The sequence below is a fragment of the Heterodontus francisci genome, chromosome 11, assembly GCF_036365525.1.
Source record: "Heterodontus francisci isolate sHetFra1 chromosome 11, sHetFra1.hap1, whole genome shotgun sequence".
Lineage (NCBI taxonomy): Eukaryota > Metazoa > Chordata > Chondrichthyes > Heterodontiformes > Heterodontidae > Heterodontus > Heterodontus francisci.
In genome coordinates, this window is record NC_090381.1 from 65,723,707 (window position 1) to 65,751,273 (window position 27,567).

Consider the following 27,567-nt stretch of genomic DNA (forward strand, 5'->3'; position numbering starts at 1 on the left):
TGGAGCCTCCGGCTTCGATGCCCCTGCCCCACACAAACTGTTGCAGGGAGGCTGCCTAAATAGCGCTGGCGGCCTCCATTCAGCAGACAGCCAATCTACATCCAGCCCATCGCTGGAAAACTTCTCCAGCGGCTGGAATGTGCTGGGGAGCCATCCTGATGCTGTTCCCTGCTATTCTCCTGCACCCCACCCCCCCAAACCAACTCAAAGTCCACCACCTCGGGGCCAGGAAAATTCAGCCCATCCACTCCACAATAGACTCTACTCCCTGCCAAATGTTCTACTCCAGACTAGATTGCTCCATTCTAGGGGAAGCGTTAAATGAATATTTTGCGTCAGTATTTACAGTAGAGAAAGAAAATGTTGTCGGGGAGAATACTGAGATTCAGGCTACTAGGCTAGATGGGATTGAGGTTCACAAGGAGGAGGTGTTATCAATTTTGGAAAGTGTGAAAATAGATAAGTCCCCTGGGCCAGATGGGATTTATCCTAGGATTCTCTGGGAAGCCAGGGAGGAGATTGCAGAGCCTTTGTCCTTGATCTTTATGTCGTCATTGTCGACAGGAATAGTGCCGGAAGACTGGAGGGTAGCAAATGTTGTCCCCTTGTTCAAGAAGGGGAGTAGAGACAGCCCTGGTAATTATAGACCTGTGAGCCTTACTTCGGTTGTGGGTAAAATGTTGGAAAAGGTTATAAGAGACAGGATTTATAATCATCTTGAAAAGAATAAGTTCATTAGCGATAGTCAGCACGGTTTTGTGACGGGTAGGCCGTGCCTCACAAACCTTATTGAGTTTTTCGAGGTGACCAAACAGGTGGATGAGGGTAAAGCAGTGGATGTGGTGTATATGGATTTCAGTAAGGCGTTTGATAAGGTTCCCCACGGTAGGCTATTGCAGAAAATACGGAAGTATGGGGTTGAAGGTGATTTAGAGCTTTGGATCAGAAATTGGCTAGCTGAAAGAAGACAGAGGGTGGTGGTTGATGGCAAGTGTTCATCCTGGAGTTTAGTTACTAGTGGTGTACCGCAAGGATCTGTTTAGGGGCCACTGCTGTTTGTCATTTTTATAAATGACCTGGAAGAGGGTGTAGAAGGGTGGGTTAGTAAATTTGCGGATGACACGAAGGTCGGTGGAGTTGTGGATAGTGCCGAAGGATGTTGTAGGGTACAGAGGGACATAGATAGGCTGCAGAGCTGGGCTGAGAGATGGCAAATGGAGTTTAATGCGGAAAAGTGCGAGGTGATTCACTTTGGAAGGAGTAACAAGAATGCAGAGTACTGGGCTAATGGGAAGATTCTTGGTAGTGTAGATGAACAGAGAGATCTTGGTGTCCAGGTGCATAAATCCCTGAAGGTTACTACCCAGGTTAATAGGGCTGTTAAGAAGGCATATGGTGTGTTAGCTTTTATTAGTAGGGGGGTCGAGTTTCGGAGCCACGAGGTCATGCTGCAGCTGTACAAAAACTCTGGTGAGACCGCACCTGGAGTATTGCGTGCAGTTCTGGTCACCGCATTATAGGAAGGATGTGGAAGCTTTGGAAAGGGTGCAGAGGAGATTTACTAGGATGTTGCCTGGTATGGAGGGAAGGTCTTACGAGGAAAGGCTGAGGGACTTGAGGTTGTTTTCGTTGGAGAGAAGGAGGAGGAGGTGACTTAATAGAGACATATAAGATAATCAGAGGGTTAGATAGGGTGGATAGTGAGCGTCTTTTTCCTCGGATGGTGATGGCAAACACGAGGGGACATAGCTTTAAGTTGAGGGGTGATAGATATAGGACAGATGTCAGAGGTAGTTTCTTTACTCAGAGAGTAGTAGGGGCATGGAACGCCCTGCCTGCAGCAGTAGTAGACTCGCCAACTTTAAGGGCATTTAAGTGGTCATTGGATAGACATATGGATGAAAATGGAATAGTGTAGGTCAGATGGTTTCACAGGTCGGCGCAACATCGAGGGCCGAAGGGCCTGTACTGCGCTGTAATGTTCTAAATTCCCTGCCACAGTCTCTAACCACTATTATAATGCTCCATTATTATTCTACATAATAGAAGTCTTATGCATTTCAATGTGCTTTTGATAATATATTATTCCAAGCACATTAAAGGAGTGGTCCAGGGAGTATATAACAATATATTATTTGAATTAGGTCATATTTTCTGTACTTCGGTTGATGAATGTATTTTGCAGCAATTCATCAATCTTGTGTTCTAATGGCAATTCAGGTCATTCCTCTTCCATTTATCACTCCTCACCTGCCAATAAAGCTTGACGTGTTTGCTGATGTTCTGTTCCTTTGCTCCATGTAGCCAATAAATGTAGTCAGCAATCATAGCACTTCTAATGGTAAAACAGAATACACAAACAAAATAATACTATACATCGTACTCAAACCTGCAATACTACAAACTTTCTACAGCTGTCCTTGGGAAGCGTGCTTTGTGAAGAGTGTTTCACATTAGCTTGCTATGAGCAGTTTTATATTGAATTGACAGCAGCCCAAAGGTTAGTATTTCTCTGTCAATGAGGCAAATATAAGCAATTGTGAACATACCACAAATTATGCAATTTTTAGACAACCAAAATAATGATTAGACAATAAAATTGCTTTATTACTGGGTTACCTGATAATGCCAAACAGGGTTATTACACATTCTATGCCAAAAATGAATACCATCTGGAACCAATGTGAGTATATGAAATGTAGTTAGCATAATTTAAGATGCATTTAGCTGCTTTGTAGAGCTAATTTTTGGAAAGATTATGGGGAATAAATTTCTGGCCGCATTTGCGGCTTGGTGGCGGGGTGGATAGTGATAGGGGTTGCAAGGTACATTTCCTGTGCCTGAATGGTGATGCCAAGGCACCATTTGTAGGCTTCGGGTCTCATTTCAATGGAGCCAGAGTACCATGAACAGCGAGCCGGAGAAGAACAAACCAAAATCAGATTGTGGCTAGCATCACAGTGGCCCTCAGGTGAGGTGGTGGTTGAGAGATATGATGCTACGGGGGGAGGGGCATGGGGTGTACAACACTATTTTGTGGTAGAGAAAATAAGTGGGGTTTGCAGCACATTTTTAAATGTGGATTGGGAGGAACATTCCTGCTCCTCCCGGCTCAACATTCAGTTAAGTAAATTTCAAAATGTTACCTTTTCAGTAGCAGGCAGTTCCATGGTCTGCTTTTACTCAGCACAGCCGTGCCATCATCGGCCTCAGGGCAAATTGATCTTGCAGTGGAGGCCTCAAACACGCATTAGCCTCCTTCATTGTATTTGCAAAGGGCCTAACACCTATTCCAGACACGAGTCCTGGATGGCTATATTTTCCTTCACTAATATGACACATGGTGTACGTCCGGATGGAAATGTGCATGAGCTTCCAGCTGGTCATGCTGTGGGCTTCATAGGCCAGTTAGTGCACAAATAATGGGCATTGTGCAGTGAAATTTATATGCCGATGTATTGAAAGTGGTGGTGTTCTAACCAGCATGACCAACAGAATTTCTCATCCTGTTCTCTATCCCTGTACCATCTTGTTCTGGCACAAACACATCCTTCTAATCTTGAAGTTTAGCTTTTGGCTTCTTCAGCTTCCTGTCATGTTCTGTCCCAAGGCTGATCATGCACAAAATATTACTCTACATCAACTGCTAACTGATAGGTTCTTCCCTTATTTTTAAAAAAACAAATTATTCTTTTACAGTGCATTCGCAGTACAAGTTTAATGATTGTGCAAGTGGTTTTAACTCTGCACCAAAATTAAGCTATCATGGACACTGCCATGGCAATATTTTGGAAGGCTTATCTCGGGGTGTTCCCACGCTACCTTGAAAATTTACCAAAACACTATCCGATAGCAGACATGACTTAAGGTTTGGGCCTCCTGAAGGCCAGAAAATTAATCAGCTGTAAAATAACTTAAGATGGCTGCCCAGGTATTCCCTGTGTGAATTGTGCACCATGAAATCTTTGGTCTAACAAGGGCCTGAAGCTGCCACCTCACAGCAGCAAGATACTGTTCCAATTTTTCAGAACTAATCAGGGTGATCTACAGAAACGGGTCGCCTGCCTGAATATTAAAATGACTCTATCTTCTAGATTTGGTTCGGGGTTAATGGCCTTTACAAGTTGCAGATAGAAATCCTTCTTGTAGTGGAGCAGGAATGTAGCAATTTTGAACCCAAGGAGTGCAAATAGGATGTGAAGGTTTCAAAATGACTCCTAAGTGAAGCAAAGTGAGAATCCTTCCTCTTGTTGGACCCTGACACTGGCTTTAGCTTGGTACTTGCACTGTAAATGCAGCATTAGTCAGAAGTGAAACAACTTCACACCAATGTTCAATTTGCTTATCCACTTTTTTTTCATGTTCGTACTTGAGGCTGTTCAATTTTCAGTCCGTTAACACCCTTTCTGTACTAATGCTTTGTCTTTCAACACACCATTAACATATCTTTGCTCCATGACCTTCTGGTCAGCTATTCTGTGACCTTGTCCTATCAACACCTTCTCCTTTGTTATCTCTTGCCCCACCCCCACTTTACTTGCTTATAACCTTTTACATTTCTAATATTTGCCAGTTTTGAAGAAGGGTCACTGACCTGAAACGTTAACTCTGCTTCTCTCTCCACAGATGCTGCCAGACCTGCTGAGTATTTCCAGCATTTCTTGTTTTTATTTCAGATTTCCAGAATCCGCAGTATTTTGCTTTTAATTTAGGGTGTAATTCACTGCCACTTCTCTTCCAGGAATGCCCACCTTGAAGAAGTTCTGCTCTTCTCTCCGATGGGATTTTCGTTTGTCTCTTTTACCTTGTTCACCTTCATTGCTTTCTATTTCCCTCCTGGTGTTTGATAAGGTGTCTACCAAAACTCGTTTTCACAGCCACATCTCCTTCCTCAGCGACTGTCTCCGGCTCCGACTTATTCCACGTGGATTCCAACAGCAGTTTCACCCATCATGTTTTGAATCCACTCAGGATTACAGGTATCTCCGAGAAATACAATGTTCCTCGGACTGCTATTCTCGCCGCATCCTGAGATCCACACTCAGGGCTATGCACCACCACACATACACACTGAACCTCTCTCTCCAGCAGCACCGCCTCACCTTATCTCAAAGTTGTTCTACTCTGCAGTTTCATTTCATCCTTCGTCTCATCCGACGCATTAACAAAAACTTTTTTTCTTTCTTTCAGGTATCAAGGAACGCAAGCTCCAGCAGCTGATGGGGACTAATGCCCCTCCAGATCCTTCTTCCCTTTCACTTCCCTCTGACCCCAGCCCTTCTGATCTGACCCCTTGTCGTGTATTCACTATACCCTCTGACCTCCCCCTCTCTGACGCTGAACGTTCTGTACTCAGCAAAGGTCTCAGTTTTATCCCCGTACGCCCCCACCTCAATTAATTTCGCACTCAGCATGACGTTGAGCTCTTCTTCCGTCGCCTCCGCCTCCAGGCTCACTTCTTTGACCAGGAGTCCTTCTCCCGATCAGTAGACCCATTCATCCGCCTCCAGCATTCTCCCTCTACTTGGACTCCTCCTCCTGGCCTCTTACCCGCTCTTGATCTTTTCATTGAAAACTGTTAGCGAGACATTGGTCATCTCAATTTCTCTGCCCCCCTCACTCACTCTAACCTGTCCCCCTCTGAACCTGAGGCACTCTATTCTCTCAGGTCTAACCCTGACATTGTCATCAAACCTGCAGACAAGGGTGGTGCTGTTGTTGTATGGCGTACCGACCTCTACCTTGCAGAGGCTCAACGCCAACTCTCAGACACTTCTTCCTACCTCCCTCTGGACCATGACCCCACCACCGAACATCAAGCTACTGTCCACAGGACTGTCACTGACCTCATCTCCTCTGGAGATCTTCCCTCTACAGCTTCCAACCTCATAGTCCCGCAACGCCGGACAGCCCGCTTCTACCTCTTTCCCAAAATCCACAAACAGGACTGTCCCGGCAGACCTATTGTGTCAGCCTGCTCCTGCCCCACTGAACTTATTTCTTCCTATCTTGACTCTATCTTTTCTCCGCTGGTCCAGTCTCTTCCCACCTACATACGTGACTCTTCTGATGCCCTACGTCATTTTGACAATTTCCAGTTTCCTGGCCCCAACCGCCTCCTCTTCACTATGGACGTCCAATCTCTCTACACCTCCATCCCCCACCAGGACGGTTTGAGGGCTCTCCGCTTCTTCCTTGAACAGAGGCCCGAACAGTCCCCATCCACCACCACCCTCCTCCGCCTGGCTGAACTTGTTCTCACATTGAACAACTTCTCCTTCAACTCCACTCACTTCCTTCAAGTAAAAGGTGTTGCTATAGGTTCCTGCATGGGTCCTAGTTATGCCTGTCTTTTTGTGGGATATATCGAACATTCCTTGTTCCAGTCCCCCTCCCCCAACTCTTTTTCCGGTACTTTGATGACTGTATCGGTGCCGTTTCCTGCTCCCGCCCCTGAACTGGAAAACTTTACCAATTTTGCTTCTGATTTCCACCCTTCTCTCACCTTTACATGGTCCATCTCCGACACTTCCCTTCCCTTCCTCGACTTCTCTGTCTCCAACTCCGGGGATAGGCTGTCTACTAATATCCATTCTAAACCCACCGACTCCCACAGCTACCTTGACTACACTTCTTCACACCCTGCCTCCTGTAAGGACTCCATTCCATTCTCCCAGTTTCTCCGTCTCCGACGCATCTGCTCTGATGATGCTACCTTCCATGACAGTGCTTCTGATATGTCTTCCTTTTACCTCAACCGAGGATTCCCCCCCACTGTGGTTGACCGGGCCCTCAACCGTGTCCGGCCCATTTCCCGTACCTCTATCCTCACCCCTTCCACTCCCTCCCAGAACCGTGACAGGGTTCCTCTTGTCCTCACTTTCCACCCCATCAGCCTCCATATCCAAAGGATCATCCTCTGCCATTTCCGACATCTCCAGCGTGATGCCACTACCAAACACATCTTCCCCTCCCTTCCCCTATCAGCATTCCGAAGGGATCATTCCCTCCGTGACACCCTGGTCCACTCCTCCATTACCCCCACCACCTCATCCCCTTCCCACGGCACCTTCACCTGCAATCGCAGGAGGCGTAATACCTGCCCATTTACCTCCTCTCTCCTCACTATCCCAGGCCCCAAATACTCCTTTCAGGTGAAGCAGCGATTTACTTGTACTTCTTTCAATGTAGTATACTGTATTCGCTGCTCACAATGTGGTCTCTTCTACACAGACCGGGTGACTGCTTTGCGGAACACCTCCGCTCAGTCCGCAAGCAGGAACCCAAGCTTCCGGTTGCTTGGCATTTCAACACTCCCCCCTGCTCTCATGCTCACATCTCTGTCCTGGGATTGCTGCAGTGTTCCAGTGAACATCAACGCAAGCTCGAGGAACAGCATCTCATTTACCAATTAGGCACACTACAGCTTGCCGGACTGAACATTGAGTTCAATAATTTCAGAGCATGACAGGCACCCCATTTTACTTTTATTTTTAGTTATTTTTTTCTTTTTCCTTTTTTTTATATATATTCTTTTGTGTTCATTTTATTTTATTTCATCTTAGTTTGTTCAGTTTGCTTACCTACTGGTTTTTTTCATGTTTGTACTTGCTGCTGTTCAATTTTCAGTCCATTAACACCCTTTCTGTACTAATGCTTTGTCTTTCAACACACCATTGACATATCTTTGCTCCATGACCTTCTGGTCAGCTATTCTGTGACCATGTCCTATCTACACCTTCTCCTTTGTTATCTCTTGCCCCACCCCACTTTACTTTCTTATAACCTTTTACATTTCTAATATTTGCCAGTTCTGAAGAAGGGTCACTGACCTGAAACATTAGCTCTGCTTCTCTCTCCACAGATGCTGCAAGACCGGCTGAGTATTTCCAGCATTTCTTGTTTTTATTTCACATCAATGCTACATTTGTAGTGTAAATGCCCTCTTTTGTTTTTTTTCCCCAATGGCCATAGGTTTTTTATTTTGCTTCTCTTAACAGTTCAATGATATAAAAACTAGAATCATCTTTGTTGCCCTTTTTTGGATTGTTTCCTTTACCGACAATTTGTTTGTAAACGTCATGACCATACTAATGATTCAAAGAGCCATTATGATTTCGATTTCATGGATCAACCTGGTTATATTTTGCCTTTCTTTGCAACTGCTGTTATACACTGGCAACAGCATCAATAGTTTCTATTTTCAGTGCCAATATAATTTCTAAAGGCTAGTGGACATGTGCAAAAAGCTATCAATAAGGCTAATGGAACGTTGGCCTTTATCTCAAGGGAGATCGAATACAATAGGAAGTTATGTTTCAGTTGTATAGAACCTTGGTCAGATTCGATGTGGAGTACTGAATTCAATTCTGGGCACCACATCTCAGGAAGGATATATTGGCCTTGGAGGGGATGCAGTGCAAATTCACCAGAATGACATCCAGTCTAAAAGGGTTAAATCATGCAGAAAGTTGCACAATTTGGCTTGTATTACCTTAAGTATAGATTACTGAGGAGTTTAAAATGATAAAGATTTGATAGGATAGATAAAGAGAAACTATTTCCTCTGGTGGGAGAAAAGAACAAGGGAGCATAATCATAAAATTATAACCTGTAGCAGCCGGGTCCAGGTGTACTGTTGTTGTTGATCGGTAAAGGTGAACCACGGTTGGACCTCGGGTGCCAGTGGCACCGACCAAAATCCATTGGCCATGCCGATAACAGAGAACCATTCATGTTCTGGCTTCAGGGCATTGAATACCATAGAGGGGTCAGCTACCAGAGGAGCCTTTTGATCAATACACTGGTTAGCCCTTCTATAGTCAACAGTAAGCCGCCAGGTCCCGTTTGGTTTCCGTACTGGCCACACAGGGCTGTTTGAGGTACTGTGTGTCTTTATCAGCATGCCTCGCTCCTCTAGCTGTCTAATTATGGGTAAGATTCCTGCAATAGATGTTTGACTGATGGGGTAGTGTTTAGTACAGGGCGGAGCGGATCCCGTAAACGTTGCCGGTTCCATTTGAAGTAGCCCACAATCGTTCTTATCCCAAGCCCATATTGGGTGCTCCCTCAGCTCCTCTTTCTTCAGACTTCTGATAGACCATGTTACCTGGCTGCCTTCAAAATGCAACGAGTTCAGTTGAATAAGAACGTCCATACCCAGAAGGGCCTGGTCCACCGGACCTATCCAGACTGATGTTATCAATTCGTGTGGGCCAAGACCAATGTGTATGGGCTGGGTTTTCCTGATTGCCAACTCATGGCCACCGACTCCGTGGGCAGTCTTAACTTTACCGTCCATCGGTATGGAGTTCCCATATTGTTGAGGTAGGCACGTTAATTCAGCTCCGGTATCCAATAGGCAGTCTATGTCATGGTCGCCCACCCTCGCAGTTATATACACTCCATCTCTTCGTTGTTCTATTAGCGCCAGAAGGGGTGCCGAAAGGGCGAGGGGGGGCTCCGCTAGTTTTTTGCCGCATCAAGTAATTCTTTCTGTTGCTGGGGCGTCAACTGTTTGAACCTCTCTAGGAGGTCATTACCATCAGGGGGTGGACCTGGTCTTGGTGCCGGATTGCATCCTTGCCATCCTCTGCCCCATCCCTTCGCTCTACACATCTTAGCCCAATGGCCTTCCTTTCCACAGTAGTAGCAGGCCCCGGGTCGCTTATCAGGGCCTTTGGGTGTCCAACCTGTCTGCAGAGTTCGCAGCTTCGCTCCCATGTCCCTATCCAGCTGACTGCATCAATCAATCAACTGCACGTAGGTTACTCCTGTGCCTTCCCACTCTGGTAAGGTTACCTTCAGCATCTTGGATAATTCCGGTTTTAGCCCTGCAATAAAGGCAGACTTCAAGGACGCAAAACGGGTATCGTCCAGATCCTCTGGAGCAATGTCCATTATCCCTGAGTGTTCCAACCAAACAGATCTAAACCTCTCTTCATACTCCCGCACCTCTTCGGTACCTTTTTGCTGACAGGCTGTAATTTTATTCCAATCTGTCTTTGCGGGACAGTACGCTTGCAGCCACTGTCTAATCGCAGCCCATCCAGCACCTAGTTGTTGCTCGTCCTCACCCAAAGCAATTTGGACTTCTCTGTTCAGTCTTCGCCCCGCTCGCCCGGGCACCATGACGGTCAAAATCTGTACCCCGTCCCACGGGTGGCGGTGGTAAATTCCCTTCAGACGTTCCAACTGTTCCCATGTTTTCTGGCCCCCCCTTTTTCGGGTCAGGCAATTTTTCAGACCATTTGTCAATTTTCTCAGGGTCCGCCAGGACGTGTACCCAGTGTGTCTGGTGCTTAGACGTGGTCACCTCGTTACCGTCTGTAGTCCTCTTTTCCTGTTTGACCGTAACACGTTTCTGTTTAAGGTGGGCGAGCCGTGCAAAAGGAAACTCATCATCCGAATCACTTTGATCACTGGAAGACTCAGATTCCTCTCTACCGGCTTCGTGCCGTAGTGTTTTCTGTAATTTTTTTTGTAATGAGTCCAAGTTCGGATACAAGTGGGGTGGTGGAGGAGGTCCGCAGGGTCCCGTCCCTTCGGTTGGGTCGCCTGTTCTTCCCATAACTGTTTCTTAAGTTCTTTTAATTTGATTTCTAACTTTTCCGATTTAAGTTTCTCCTTCCTCAGTTGTTCGCAAACTGCCTTCAATTGGTCCTTCGCACTGGTCAGGTCGCGGTTGCGTTGAGTTTGTTGGATAATTTCGTTACGCTGTCGGATCTGTCCCATTACGGCTAAAGACCAGGTTCGTCTTTTATCCTTTAAACGGGTCGTTTATACGGGAGGCACCGTATTTCTGTTCAATTTCAGTACAGGTTTTAGCCAAATTAAACCGTTGTTCTATATATCCTTTTAACTGCCGAAGCATCTCACCTTCGGAAACATCCGGCGGGGCCCGCCCGCCTTTGACGGTAGTTGGTAACTGTCGGTTGCCTTCGTCGATCATTGTATCGATTCGAGTAGGGAGGGGGTCTCGAGCCGTGGGGCTTTTCAGCCGGGCTGGTGTATTACCCTCGAACACCGCCGATTTAGACGTCTATAAAGGGGGTCTCAAGCCTCGGAAGAGTTCGGGATCGCGTGGTGGAGTACAGATATCAGACAACGGATGAGGACTTTAAAGTAAAGAGGAGCCCTTACCTCTGGGGGCGCCGATATAGGTCCGCTGTCTAGGGCTTCGGTCTTAACCCTCCAGCGATCCTGCCGACTACGCCAAGTTGTTGGATCCCATTGATTACAAAGAGAGACGAAGTCCGACTGTAACTTTTAGGAACTTTATTGCAGCATATGATTGTTACATTGCAAAGTTACAAAAGAAACGAAAAGCAAAAGAAGAAAAGAAACGAACAAAGAACAAAAGAACCAAGAACAAAAGAACCAAAAAATGACCAATGCTCACTACAGCAAGCCTTTCTTATAGTTATTCAAACTAACTAGTAACGCCCCCCCCCCCCCCTTTGTTTCTGAGTGGTTCGCAAACCTCTGCAATTTCGTGTTGTCAGAGCCTGATTGGTGTACTGGTTAGACTGACCATCAACAATGGGTTGCTAATAAGCTATCTGCAGCTGTCCTGTTAGCTTCTGCTTGTTATTGTTGCAAATTGACTCCACAGCTTCACAGTTAGTGTGTTAGTTGATTAGCTTACTTTTAATCTGTTCCCACAGTCACTTTTAGTCTGTTCCCACAGCCATTCAGGTGTGAAATCTGAAAGCACTTCTTCACACAAAGGGTAATAGAAATGTAGAACTCTTCCCCAACGCAGTGGATGCTGGGTCAATTGAAACTTTCAAAACTGACATTTTTATTAGGTAAGGATATCAAGGGATATGCAAGAAAGTCAGGCAAATAGGGTTGAGGTACAAATTGGCCATAATCTACTTGAATAGTAAAACAGTCTCAAAGGGCTGAATGATCAACTCCTATTTCTATGTTCCCATGTATCCAGTTAAGTCTCCTTAGCTGACAGAAACATTCAAAATATTTGAAATATCTTTTATGTTAAAATCTGATTTTAGATGATTCGGATTACCAATATTCTTTAGCATCTATCCACTTACATACAGGCTGACAACTAGGTTCGTTATGATTACACAAGATTTTTTGTTTGTAGCAACAACTGTCATTTTTGAATGTTTGATTCCACATTCCCTGGATAAAGTATGATATGCAACAGGGAAAACAGAAGGGATGTCTGTCCCTTTGAATGCTTTTCAGGTCGGAACTTCATGTTCCCCTCTACCTTAGTGCATTCTTCAGGATTTTAATACACATGCTATGTATGACAAAGTCGCTTCTTTTGGAATCACCTTTCTTCTCTTTTATCTTTCCAAACCTTGGTGGTGTCATTTACTATGGTCCTTGCACCTTTCACTTTGTCTCTCAATAATAAAAAAAATCATAAGATCTCACCTTGTTTGCATTCAGTTCCTTCAATCAGAGGAAACATCTCAGCATAAGGATCTACTAAGAATTGGTGTTCCAGTCCTTGTTACCTTATTGTTGGGTTTTATTATACGTTTTTCTCTCCTTTTACTTTTTTATTAATATACAAAGATAAACCCTGTAAGGTGTATTTTATTATTCCACCAGGATAGTATATGTTAATGCCATCAATAGTGCAAAATAATTTTGTAACCCCCCCCAAAAAATTTAACATTAAAGACTTAAAATGTTCTGATCTATTACAGTTTAGGTGCTTTAATAGTTGTGCTCCAGTATAGTTCTATCAGGATCTCCAGGATCATTGTGCTATGCTGCAAGCTCCCAAATTTGCCATTCAAAAAGGACTTCTTATGGACCAGGAGGACAGTAGAAAGGTGACCAAAAGTAGTAGGCCCAGCAGGATGAGGTCCTGCAATAAAAAGATCTGTTCTGGAAAGAAAAGAAATAACTTGCATTCATAAAGCAATGATGATGGCACAGTGAGTCTCATTGTATTGGTGCTGTTTGAGGGTTCTAGGTTTCTGTAGCAGAATCAGAATTCAGTGGGGTTAATTACTGAATTGCCTTGGATATGTAAAGATCAGTAGAATTCTTGAATATTACAACATGAAGGTATTGTGACAGCTCCCTGCATTGGAGTCATTTACATGCATGTTGATGTGGTTGGAATTGCACATAAGCTGGCACATTAAGGGAATTAAACCACTTACTCTTGACATAGTTTACAGCATTCTGGAAAGGGGTGAATATTGTAATGTATGCACTGTTGATGGCCCCATGGATCTGGGGAAATCCACCTAAATATATTGTTCTTTCCTGATAATGTGCTAGTTCCATCAGGGCAGAGATAAATTAAAAATCCGTAACCCGCTTCTTGTAACTGTGTGCAGCCAACTAGCTATGACACTTATCTGCAATAAGTGCTCATATGACACATCTGTGATACTAGCTGAAAGGACCCTGTTGGAGTAGCGGCTGAGTTCCCCTATGACTCTCACTAACAATGACAGTGCAATTTCTCAGGCTAATGTGTGCTCCAGGTCTGTAACAAACAGTTGTCACAACTCTCTTATGCCCTCTCATGAAAAGCACAACTATGACAACTTCAGGTAGAAGCACCAGGATTGGTAGACCTGGTATAGTGGGTATCTGCAGTGTAGTGCTAACTGGTGCCTATGGTGACTTAGCAGTCTGGTGTCTCACATATATTTCTCATGATCCTCCACTTCTTCCTCTCCAAAAGAGGGATAAGGGGGAAAACCACAAGGAAAGGGCATTGCTGGAGTAGTGCAATGGCTGCTGGGTTCTAAAATTAAATGCAGTATTCCATCTGTCCTCTACTTCCAGGCCAAAAGAGCTGGAAAAGACACTTGAAAAGAAATAGCTCTCAGGACTAACAACTATACAAAAGTGGGCACTTGTACTACTTAGAGTTTCTTACTGCTACTGGTAACTAGAAAATCCATGTTTGCACTGCCATTGCCTTTTGGAGTGGGGCCCAGGCAGTGGAGGAAGAAAATATGAAAGGTCACAGACTGGAAATGTTAACTCTGTTTCTCCCTCCACAGATGCTGCAAGATCTGCTGTTTATTTCCAGCACTTTATGTTTTTATTTCAGATTTCCAGCATCCACAATATTTTGTTTTTACAATAACTTGTGTCTTGCAAATGTTAAGTTAGAGAATGTGCTGCCTCATCTACAACTTAATGTTAGACAAGCAGTTGAATAGTACAGTAGCAGTCACTGAGTGGAGGATGGTGTTGGAGAGATAAAGTTGGAATCATATGCAAGGTGACCCATGCTTATGGATAACATGTAGAAGAAGATGAGGAGGATGCCAAAGAAAGTAAGAGAAAGAAAGCCTTGCATTTATATAGTGCTTTTCACAACCTCGGGATGTCCCAAAGTGCTTTACAGCCAACGATTACCTTTTGAAGTGTAGTCACAGTGGTAAAGTAGGAAATGGATGGAAGCTTGAGGCACGCCACAACTGTTCATAGATGGACAGAAGACGCCATTGCAGGACATGTAATAACTGCATTGGGACAGACAGAAGCAGAACACAAAGGGCAATATCATGCAGTTGGGCATGGAGCAGAGGTACCAGAAGAAAATCAAATAATTGACCAAGTTAAAGGTCATGAAGAATTTGTGGATATGGGTAAGGAGGAATAACATGCAGCAGCTGCAGTTACAAAAAATGTCTGAGTGACACTGACCAACGTAGTATTAGTAGAATGTCCAGGATGGAAACCAAAGGAATTTGAGCAGCAAGTGGTGAAAGAAGTGAGAAATGGCGACAGAATTTTCAAGGACATTAGACAGGAAGGAAAAGTTTTAAAATGGGGCAGTATTTGGAGACAGCAGAGAGGTCAAAGGTGTATTTTCTAGCAGTTTTAAAGGGAGGAGATTAATGCTTGTGGAAAGGTAGCAATACACAACGTCAGCAAAGCCAGAGAAGCAGTCAGAGAAACTAAATAAGAGAGAGCAACAGATAGAAAGAGGACAACAGTGAGAAAAGGAGAGCGTAATGGGGAAAATGCAGAGCAAAAGGGGAGAGTAACTAAGACAGGGAGAGATTAACAGAAGCATAAGGGGTAGGAAAAAAAACTGCATAGTTAATTTTTTCTGAAAATAACAAAAATGGAGTTGAGGCGGTCCATGGGGCAAGTTACCTGCACTACTATTCAGAGGGCAAGCCATATCGTATTTCCTAACAGGAGTTCCTCCCAAACATAACATTTGAAAAGCTTGCCAGAGAGCTTGGCATGTGGTACACCAAGCTAAAGAACATCAAATTTTAGAGGAATGCAGCTCACCAGTAAAGGGGAAGTTGTGGTAGTAACTATGTTGGAACTGAATGGTTAGTTTGGGGCTGCTTTATCTAATCATTCCATTCAAATGAGGCCTTTGCATGCCTAATTTCCCCCAATGGCACCATGGAGATCAATTTCCTGAACTATGCCCAATGCCATCCATATTGTATACAACCAGCTGAAAAAGCTGATAGTATTCATATCGAAACTTTTTTGAAAAAACGAACAACAACAGAAATTTCAGGATAGAATGAGTGAGAGAAACACAAAGAGGAAGAATAACAGAATCACAGGGAAAGAATAGTGGAGAAATTCAGACAGAAATGGAAGACCAAAAAGAGTCAGCAACTTGATGAATGAGGTGTGAGTACTGTCAGAATATAACTGGGAACTCCTGCATTGTGTTATGCTGTCTGTCAGAACAAAAATAAATAAATCAATACACAGAATAAGGGTGTGCTGCATATATTTAAATTTCTGAATTTTCTGGGGGTTGCTTGCCCTGGATCCCTCAAATAACAGGCCACTCCTTCAGGGTTTGACTACCAATGCACAGGTCCCATAAACAAACTCTCACCAGGGTGCCCAAATCTCTTGAGCCAGTCATGGACTTTTCAGAAACCTAAGCCCAACATCCAAATTTACCCGAATATTCACCCGTAATGATTATCCATGCAGTAGTACGTGTTCTATAAGGTGTTGCAAATGGGAAACCAGTGCCAAAATGAAAACTGAGAATAAATGTTTGTGATTTATTAAAACATTTAATAAATTCACATTTAGTACAACAACTAAAGTTGTACTGGTAGATGTTTACTTGCAGTTTTTGAATCTGCAAAAAAGTGAAGGTTAATTCAAAACCTTCAGTAGAGCCAAAAGGACCTGTGCTAGAAAATAATGAGAAATGAAAATGGATAAGGAAGGTTTAGAACTGACAAGTTACAAAATGTGATTTGGATATCTAGATTAGCAGAAATGAACGTCTTTCAATTTCTTGCTGACTCTAATACATCCATCTTTAAAATGGGTGATCCTCAGGTGCAAGCCATCTGAAAACGGAAACATTTTATTAAAAACTATATTGACAAGTTTAAGCTTTTTAACTATGTTGTTTCTGCCCTGTACTAAAAAAATGCTTAGAATTAATACTTATTTCAAGCCCTGACTCCAATACCTACCACTTTTTCACACTTCTAGCAGTTCACTAACCTTGCAGCTTCAGTATATCGTTCCAAACACCGGAAGACTGTGGCTTGACGAAGATGATTACGGAAGTTAATTGGATTCAGTAGTATGCTCCTTAAAAATAACAGAAAATGACAAATTAGCCTGTTACAAAACTGTCTAATAAACTATTTGTGGTTTTTACTAAAGCAGTGTATGTTTTGACATAAAGTATATTCAAATATTTAAAAACTTTCACTGTGCCCAAAACTTCTATATATGGATACATCTAAATTTGTTATTGTGATTTGTTTTCTGACATACCAGAGAAGGATGCACACAACAAACTGATACAGAAGTAGTGATCTTATTCCTTCACTTTGTTGACATAGAAAATTGTAGTAGTGTTGTTTTCAATGTGATTATTTTCTCTGTGGGAGTATCATTGGCATTAAAGAAAGTGAATAGCATGTTGGAAAGCATGATGCATTCCTGTTTATCTCACCAGAGATTTTCTGCATCATTCGACTAAAAGTGGTTTGTTTGTTGAAATAAAATTTAACCAACACTGGTCACTCATGCCCAAAATCAACAGCCAACCAGTAATGAGAAATGTGGAGGAAACATCAAATGCCAGCAGCATGCACCACAATGCTATGATGGATTTACATATAACATGCCATTACTGCTGAAATTTGGTAGAAGTGATAGTACCAACCATAGGGTTCTAGTTAGAAAGGCACCTTGAAACTGCTGTAGGTATCTAATTTCTGCACTAGTAGGCAATTCCATTCTCCCAAGGGTGAGCTGTGAAATGCCTGGGAGGAATACCACTATTCTAAAGTAAATGAGGCTGGCCCTAGAAAATTTGTTGGGATTAGCAGGATGCCAATCAGACCAGTGGAAATCTTGCCCTAGTACACTTGTGGCAATCTCACCAGAGTAGAAAATCTGGGTTATGAACTTTCGCAATACGTACGCAAAATATTGACAATCAGGGTAAATCATACAATTTTGCTTGCGGATCCATGTCCACTATCAATTGTGTTAATACTCAAGCAATATTTTTCACTTATAAACCTTAGATATAAAGGATTACCTGGGTAGACTGCATAACAAATAATTAGGTAGGGAGAATTATACATTCATAAGAATCCTATTTTTCATTCATTCATTTAAATGGATAGAAAATCATTGTTGCTCATGATCCGCTTTCTCTGATTTTCCTCCATGCAGTCTGCTCAGGTATTGCTTTCTATCCAAATGATATAAAAGTAAAATCTGTCCCACCATTACATGCAAGACCCATATCATCAATAGAGAAAGGAGACCATTATCCAATCAGTTTAGGCAGGAGTCAAGCCTCTCTAGAAATGAGGGGGCATTTGCATCCCATTGCTTTATTTTTAAAACCATGTAAGTGCCTTTCAAAGTTGATTTAAAATTTAATGAACAGAAAATTAAAATACTCCATTACTCATTTACATTCAATTATTTGGCATGGTAATAAACAATAAATATATAAATATAGATAATATACATGTCACAGTTAAAGTCACAAAATATTGGGGGTGATATCCAAACCATATCTAAGAAACATTGTTTTTTAAATAAAGATTTAAAGATTCTCCTGAACTTTACCCCAACTAATAAAATAAAAACAGAAAACACAAGAGGTCCTACAGTCTCTATTATAAAGGGATAATCTGACAAGTCCCTACTGCTAGTGGGAAAGCTTACCCACCAGCTGTCAACGGTTCTTGCTTATGAATTACCAATCATTCATTTTTATGATCAAAAAATCATGGGCAGCACACTCCAAATTCTGATTTGCACTGCTAATGAGCAATGTTCTCTGCTGACAGCATGGACTCATAAAATTACCCCAGGTGGATCTACATATGAAATATAAGTCTGCTGTGCATTTCCAGCATTTTCTGTTTTTAATTCAGATTTCTCGCAATTGTGCTTTTTAAAAATTTGCTTTTTATCATTGCTCGGTTGAATACTCTGCGACTAGGGCTCCAATCTTTTGGGCTATCATGTCATACATTTAGTATAGCACCATCGAAAACGACAATAATTTGGAAAATGCTAAAGCTAAGTATTCCAGCAATTCTTTCAGGAACAAATTTCTTAGTCAAATTGCACAAAGCTCTCCTACTCCATAGCATGATGGAAATAAATATATCAGTCAACAGCACTTAATAGGATTTACCTGTGAGCATGATTAAGAGCCAGATCTGGTCTTCTCATGCGCAGATAGCAGGTTACAAGCTTAGTTTCAATAAAGCTGGCAATGCTTGAAATCTTTTCATAAGATGCATAAAATGGATTTCCCAGAACTGCTCCTTTACTACAAAGCTGTACAAAGCAAAATAATGTTCAGAGTTTATATTAGGAATTGTAAAATAGGAAGAACTATAATTTTTAATAACTCCAACTCTATAACACAATTAAGAGCACTTAATCTTTTCCATTTAGATTCCCGGACAGTAAAGGCAAATCAAAGCAAGTTACAAAGCCATACTTTTAGTGTACAGTGTACTGGTCAGACATACCTTCAGCAATCTGTTCAGTTCTGGTGAGAAACAGTCAACAACAACAAAAATAATTTGCATTTAGATAGCATCTTTAACATGGTAAAACATCCCAAAGATGCTTCTCAGGAATGATTACCAACTAAAATTTGACACCGAGCCACATAAAGTGGTATGAGGATAGGTGAGCAAAACTTTGGTAAAAGAGTTTTAAGGGAAGAGAGATAGCGACAGAGAGGTAAACTGGTTTAGGGAGGGAATTGCAGAGCTTAGGGTTATGGCAGCTGAAGGTACAGCCACCAATGGTGCAGTGAAGAGAATCAGGGATGTGCAAGAGGCCAAAATTGGAACAGTGCAGCAATCTGTGGGTTGTAGGGCTTTCGGAGGTTACAGAGATCAGCAAAGGCGAGGCCATGGAGGGATCTGAAAACAAAGATAAGAATTTTAAAATCGAGGTGTTGCTGGGCCAGAAAGATGATAGGTGAACGGGACCTGGTGCAAGTTAGGAAATGGGCAATAGAATCTTGAATGAGCCCAAGTTTACAGGGGGTGCATGATGGGAGATCAGCCAAGAACACTGGAATAGTCAAAGGCAAGGTTGAAGGTTTCAATGCAGCAGATGAAATGAGTCAGGTGTAGAGACAGGTGATATTACAGAGGTCTTGGTAATTTAGAGGATATGGGGTCAGAAGCTCAGCTCAGGATTAAATAGGATGCAAAAGTCGCAAACAGTTTGGTTTAGCCTCAGATACTGGCCAGGGAAAGGATGAAGCTGGCGAGGCAACAGAGTTTATGGGAGGACCCAAAGACAACGGCTCAGTCTTCCAAGTATTTAATTGGAGGATATTGCTGCTCATCCAACACTGGATTTCGGACAACCAGCGTAAATCAGAGGCAGTGGAGGGCCTTGGAAGCATTATGCAGATAAGGCAGAATACTGATCCTTCATGCTGGAGGACTGCATTATGAGAAAGAACTGGAAAAATTTGGGATTTTTAGCATTGAAAGAGTACTAGATTCTGGCAAGGAGAGTTAACTATGAATAAAGAAAGCATAATGAAGTTTCAATTCTAGGAAGGAGGAATTTGGGGAAATGTGGAAGCAGTTGAAGGGCCCAGACGGGAAGAAAATGTTAAGTGTTTTAAAATAATGAACATAAATGCAGGGATTATGAATAAAGTAAGTAATCTGGAGCCATCTGCTGGTAAGAAGGATTATGATATAGATATTTTAGGTATTACGGGTGGCTAGAGCATGGAGAAGTGGTATATCTTTAAAAGCATGATGCAGATATTACAAAACAAATTTATACTACTGGTGAAGAAACACAATAGGAACTTTTTTATTGGTTCATGGGATGTGGGCATAGCTGTTTAGGCCAGCATTTATTGCCCATCCCGAATTGCCCTTGAGAAGATGGTGGTAAGCTGCCTTCTTGAACCGCTGCAGTCCTTGAGGTGTAGGTACAGTGCTGTTAGGAAGGGAGTTCCAGGATTTTGACCAGCGACAGTGAAGGAACAGTAGCTCCAAGTCAGAATGGTGTGTGGCTTGGAGAGGAACTTGCAGGTGGTGGTGTTCCCATGCATCTGCTGCCTTTGTCCTTCTAGGTGGTAGAGGTCGCCAGTTTGGGAGGTGCTGTCGAAGGAGCCTTGGTGCATTGCTGCAGTGCATCTTATATATGGTACACACTGCTGCCACTATGCATCGGTGGTGGAGGGAGTAAATGTTGAAGGTGGTGGATCGGGTGCCAATCAAGCAGGCTGCTTTGTCCTGGGGTATTGTCGAGCTTCTTGAGTTGGAGCTGCACCCATCCAGACAAGTGGAGAATATTCCATCACACTCCTGACTTTTGCTTTGTCAATGATAGACGGGCACTGTGGAGTCAGGAGGGGAGTTACTCGCCGCAGAATGCCCAGCCTCTGACATGCTCTTGTAGCCACAGCATTTATGTGGCTGGTCCAGTTCAGTTTCTGGTCAATGGTGACCCCCCGGGATGTTGATAGTGGGGGATTCAGCAATGGAAATGCCATTGAACGTCAAGGAGAGATGGTTAGATTTTCTCTTGCTTGAGATGGTTATTGCCTGGCATTTGTGTGGTGTGAACGTGACTTGCCACATCAGCCCAAGCCTGGATGTTGTCCAGGTCTTGCTGCATATGGGCATGGGCTGCTTCAGTATTTGAGGAGTCGCGAATGGTACTGAACATTGTGCAATCATCAGCAAACATCCCCACTTCTGATCTTATGATTGAAGGAAGGTCATTGATAAAGCAGCGAAGATGGTTGGGCCTAGGCCACTACCTTGAGGAACACCTGCAGTGATGTCCTGGGACAGAGATGATTGACCTCCAACAATCACAACCATCTTACTTTGTGCTAGGTATGACTCCAACCAGTGGAGTGTTTTCCCCCTGATTCCCATTGACTCCAGTTTTGCTAGGGCTCCTTGATGTCATACTTTGTCAAATGCTGCCTTGATGTCAAGGGCAGTCACTCTCACCTCACCTCTGGAGTTCAGCTCTTTTGTCCATGCTTGGACTAAGGCTGCTTGAGCTCAGGAGCCGAATGGCCCTGCCGGAACCCAAAGTGAGTGTCAGTGAGCAGGTTATTGCTGAGCAAGTGCCGCTTGATAGCACATCGACGACACCTTCCATCAATTTGCTGATGACCGGGAGTAGACTGATAGGGCAGTAATTGGCCAGGTTGGATTTGTCCGGCTTTTTGTGCACAGGACGTATCTGGGCATTTTTTCACATTGCCGGGGTAGATGCCAGTGTTGTCACTGTACTGGAACAGCGTGGCTAGCTCTGGAGACAAGTCTTCAGTACTATTGCCAGAATGTTGTCAGGTCCTTCAGCCGTTTCTTGATATCACGTGGAGGGAATCAGATTGGCTGAAGACTGGCATCTGTGATGCTGGGGACCTCAGGAGGAGGCCGAGATGCATCATCCACTTGGCACTTCTGGCTGAAGATAGATGCAAATGCTTCAGCCTTCTTCTTTGCACTGATTTTCTGGGCTCCCCCATTGTTGAGGATGGGGGACATTTGTAGAGCCTCCTCCTCCTGTCAGTTGTTTAATTGTCCACCCACCATTCATGACTGGATATGGCAGGACTGCAGAGCTTAGATCTGATCCGTTGGTTGTGGGATCACTTAGCCCTGTCTATTGCATGCTGCTCCCGTTGTTTGGCGTGCAAGTAGTCAAATGTAGCTTCACCTGGCTGACACCTCACTTTTAGGTATGCCTGGTGCTGCTCTTGGCATGCTCTCCTACACTCATTATTGAACCAGGGTTGGTCCCCCAGCTTGATGGTAATGGTAGAGTGGGGGATATGCCAGGTCATGAGGTTACAGATTGTGGTTGAATACAATTCTGCTGCTGCTGCTGGCCACAGCACCTCATGGAAGCCCAGATTTGAGCTGCTAGATCTGTTCATAACCTATCCCATTTAGCATGGTGGTAGTTCCACACAACACGAGGAAACCTAAGTGGGTTACAAAGGAGGCAAAGCAAGCAAAGAATAGGGCATTCTTCAAATATTAGATCTTCAAGTTTAGTGGCAAACAGATAGTAGCGTAACAATAGGATGAAGACTTTTTTTAAAAACTGGTTTGACAGGCAAACGTGGACAATGAGATTGGGATTGCTGGTAACATGAAAAAGACTTCTCTTAGCACATCTGGAGGAAACAAAGAGTTAAGGAAGTAATAGGGCCTTTAATAGTCTTTACTCATGGGGATACCATTGGGAAACCAGGAAATTATGGATATCCTGAACAATTTATTTACATTGGCGATCACAGCAAAAGCTACCTACTCTCTCCTGGATGTAAGAGTTGATTTTCTACGAAATTAAGAAATTTTGATGATAATAATAATTACTCATAATGATGTTCTGAATACTGCAAATTTTGAAAGACAATACACCTCCCGACTCCCCAAAGCCTTTCCACCACCTACAAGGCACAAGTCAGGTGTGTGATGGAATACTCTCCGCATGCCTGGATGAGTGCAGCTCCAACAATACTTAAGAAGCTTGACACTATCCAGGACAAAGCAGCCCACTTGACTGGCACCCCATACACCATCTTAAATATTTGCACACAATGGCTGCAGTCTGTACCATCTACAAGATGCAATGCAGCAACTCGCCAAGGCTTCTTCAACAGCAGCTGCCAAACTTGTGACCTCTACTACCTAGAAGGACAAGGGCAGCAGGCACATGGGAACACCACCACCTGCAAGTTCCCCACCAAGACACTTGGAAATATATCGCAATTCCTTCATCGTTGCTGGAACTCCCTACCTAACAGCACTAAGAGTGTACCAACACCACATAGACTGCGACGGTTCAAGAGGATAGCTCATCACCACCTTCTCAAAGGCAATTAGGGATGGGAAATAAATGCTGGCCTTGCCAGAAACACACACAACCTGTGAACGAAAAAAAGACAAATATAAGAGTACTTCTCTCCAAACATTTGCACTGGAAAAGGTATACCCATCCTTTGACTGCCATTGGACAAAGGAGCTACAAGGGTAAACCACAGAGCTGAGTTTGTTTAAATTAGAGAAGACTGAGACAGGATTTTATTGATAGATGCAAGATCCTGGAAATCCAGAGAAATTGTTTACCAGAGTCCCAAGAACAACAACTAGGGCCACAAGATGAAGCTCAGAAGAGGCAAAGTGGATTGACAGAGCAGTTTCAACTATTTCACTCAGGCAGCGATGAATAATTATATTAAGGTAATTGGTAAAAGAAACGGGGAGTGGGAGAAAGAGGAAGCAACTCTACTGTTGGGATGGGCTCCACCTGAATCAGGGTCCTAGCAAAAAGGATAAATACTGTGGTACAAAGACTTTAACCTAATAAGTAGTCATGAGTGCTCAGGTGGAAAAGGTAGTATAGATAACAGTTTGTAAACAAATGAAAGGGAAGAGAGTAGAGTAAGAGTCAGAAATTGTGCTTTAGGCACTGTAGGTAAAGGAAAAACAAACTTGTAATTAAACCAGGAGACAGAAATAAGGAATATGAGTAAAAACTTACAGCAGCAGGCCAGGTTAGGGCATGTGATCCAAATAAGCATTTTTTATACAAAAGCATGGAGTATAAGGAACAAATTGAATGAATTGTTGGTGCAAATTCAACTTGGAGGGTATGAGATGGTAGTGTTACGACCAAGGCAGGAGTGCACTGTTAATTCAGTCCCACTTCTCCACAGGTCACAACATATATTTAAATTTTCCCACTTACTGAAACCGTCAACTTTCCCCCCAGAATAAAGCACACCAACCAGGTTTCTTTAATAAACAATTAAATTATCCATTTATTATAAACCAAGTTTTAACCAATAAGGAAGTAAACATACACACAAATTGAAATATTAAAGCCCTTACTTATCCTAGCCCTCACAGACACACACATACATAGACAACTGGTTAACCGGGAAAAAAAAGGGATTTTTGTTTACCGATGTTGCAAAGAAATAGAAGGAATAAAAAAAACACTCATGCTGAAAAGAAGGTATGGAAAGATGTCCTTTATTGGTTAAGCGTCCTAAATGTGAAAAGGCGGCTGTCACTAGGATCTTCCCAAAACAGTCCCTTCCAGGCGATGTTGAAGATCAATATGGGTAGGCTTTCAAGAGATGCAGCACTGAAAACTCCAGTCAGGCTTTACAGCAGGAAGCAGCAACAGGGATTTTCTTAAGTCTTATAGCAGAAATGTAACAGTAAAGATTTCTTCAAATACAGGAGGAAATAGTAAAACTTGATACAGGATATCTTTAAAGATGCAGGGATTCTTCAAAGAGAGAAAGATATTATCTGTCCTTTCCTGGCAGGCACACAGCAACTTCTTCTGTTTTTTGGCCAAACACCAACTGGCTTTTTTTTAAACAGTTCAAAATAAAATTAAAACTGTTCAGCAACAAGTCCTGTGGCATCTATAAATCTTGATCTGTCATTCTCTCTTCAACCCAAAACAACCCCTGCTGTTTTTACTGGAAAACAGATGCCTTCCAGTAAGACTTGTTTACTAGCCAAACCTTCTATTGATCTTCCCCATTAAAAAAAAAACAACGTTCAGCAATCTCCAGATGACTGAATGTCTATAATTCAAATATAAGTTCTTAAAACACATTTTACAAAAGAAACAGAAGCAATCTCATAACAGTAACCATTACTGAAGCATAGCTGTAAGATGGTTAGAACTGGGAACTAAATATGCCAGGAAAGATAGGGAAAATGGTAGAGGGAAAAGAGTAGCCTTTCTGATTAAGAATTAAATCACTTCAACGTTAAATGGGTATATTACAAGAGGTATGCAGGCAGTGGAGATTTATGAGTAGAATTAGGAAATAGAAAAGGACTTAAGACTATAAGTGTGAGTTGTGAATAGGCCCCCTGGGAGCAGCTGTGAGGCAGGGTAGATTGTATAATTTAATAAGCATGTAGTAAAAGCAGAGGTTTTTTTTTAATGGGGGATTTTAACTTTCATAAAGATTGGGATAAGCAGATAAGCAAACAGAAAGGCAGTGAATTTCTTGAGCATATCTGGGATAGTCTTCTGCAGCAATATGTCCTAGAACCAAAAGGAAGGCATGCCATATTAGATTTAATAATGTGCAGTGAGCCAGATTTAGATAATGAACATTTAACTAATAGTGATCATAATATGATCAAGTTCAACGTGATGTTTGAAAAGAAGAAAAGCAAAAAACAGTCCCTAAGAGTCTAGATTTAGTTATGGCTGAATTCAATGGCATGAGACAGTAAACTGCAAAACTGTTAATGGGGAAAACGACAGAAGATCAGGGGGAGGTGTTCAAAAAAGAACTTAATGTGATACAAAAAATAGCAAGAGGTGATATAATATAAGAGCTACAAAAAGGGACTATGAAAACAAACTTGTAAGAGGTATCAAAATCAGCACAAAAATGTTTATAATTACATTAGGAAAAAGAGGGGGGAAGGGAGAAACGAAGGGCTCTTGAAAACTGATCATGGTGACATATTGAATAATTACTTTGCATCAGTATTTACAGTAGAGGAAGAGGTCAACATACCAGACATTCCAAGGAAATTAATATTGAATCAGGGACAGGGACTCAACAAAATTAATGTAAGCAATATAGCAGTAATATTACATAGAAAGAGGGATGAGCTCCTGCAAGCAGATTTTAGGGAGCTAGGAAAGAAATTAAAGAGTAGGACCTTCAAGGTAGTACCTCTGGATTGCTCCTGGTGCTTCAGACTAACAGACTGAAATTTATATCCCGCTGCCAAAATTGGCGGCGGGGAAAACAATGGTGGACCGCCTGTGCAGGCAATACGTCGCAGAGCCACTGCGATCCTAAGCACTGCGACTCATTTAAATAGCCGGGGTGGCCCCCCCCAAATCAATGGCCCGGGCAATGACATCAGCTGCCTGTGCGCAGGCGCTGGTGCCATTTTTAAAGGTCTTTGAGCCCTACTGTTACATTTAACTATTTAAAGAAACAGTGAGTAAAAAATAAATACATTTATTTTGCCCTTCTCCCAACCCCCAATAACCATAAAATTAATTACTTGCCCTCTCCCCCTCCCACAAAACACTTACCGTGTCCACCTGACCTTCCTTCCCCCCCTCCCCACCAAAGTGCATAAACTTTAACCTAAAACCCTTCCCACCAACCTCTACACCTATGATGTCACTTTGACCCCATTTCCCCCCACCCCCCGCACTAAAAAACCATCTCTTCCCCCCTTCCCCACCCGTGATTTGCCTAGTTTCCCTGGACGGGGATCCGAAGGTGCAGGAGTGCTGGCCAACGACAGGAAGATCGCACCGCAACAGATGGCAGAAAAGTAAGTCTAATAAGGCACTTATTTACATATATTTAACTATGCAAATGGCGGTCCCATCGTCGAACGACAGGGAGGCTGCCATGAGACGTCGCCACTGCTGGCAATATTGGGCCAGGCCCTCCCAGCGTCAGGGTGCATGGCGGCCCTCTCCCGGAGGCATTTTCCGGCCCCCACCCGCCAGGAACCCTGACATCGGTAGTCTGTAAAATTCAGCCCTAATGAGTACAGAAATAGATGGATAGTTCAGATGAATGCTTGGCTGGAGAGATGGTGCAGGAAGGAGGGATTTAAATTCCTGGGGCACTGGGACCTGTACAAGCTGGATGTGCTGCACCTCAACAGGATCGGGACTAATATCATGGCGGGAAGATAGAAGGTCATGACCGGAAACGTTAACTCTGTTTCTCTCTCCACAGGTGCTGCCAGACCTGCTGAGTAGTTCCAAGCATATTTTGTTTCTATTCTATAGAAGGAAGGTTTGCTGGTGCTGTGGTTTAAACTAGCTTGGAAGAGGTATGGGAACCTGAGTGTAGATTCAGAAGGCAGAGAAGCAAAGCTGGAAATGGAAGGCAGGAAATCAGAAAGCGAGTATGGAAGGCAGAAAAAAGATTAGAAAAAGAGCAACAAAGGAGTTATTCAGTGATTAGTGGTATATACTTCAATGCAAGGAGTCTAGTGAATAAGGAAGATGGGCTGAGAGCACAGATAGACACTTGGAAGTATGATATCATAGCTATTACTGAAACATGGC

General features: G+C 43.0%; 1 protein-coding gene across 1 annotated transcript in view; it reads right to left on the minus strand.

Annotated features, from left to right (window-relative positions):
• LOC137375033 (spermatogenesis-associated protein 16-like) overlaps positions 1–27,567 on the minus strand; it is a 224,507-nt gene that overhangs the window by 171,280 nt on the left and 25,660 nt on the right. Inside the window, exons 2-4 of the mRNA XM_068041656.1 lie at positions 18,644–18,789; positions 16,471–16,560; positions 2,251–2,335 (exon numbers count right to left, since the gene is read on the minus strand). Of these exons, the coding sequence (XP_067897757.1) occupies positions 2,251–2,335; positions 16,471–16,560; positions 18,644–18,789 (321 nt within the window). The remainder of the gene's footprint in view (positions 1–2,250; positions 2,336–16,470; positions 16,561–18,643; positions 18,790–27,567) is intronic.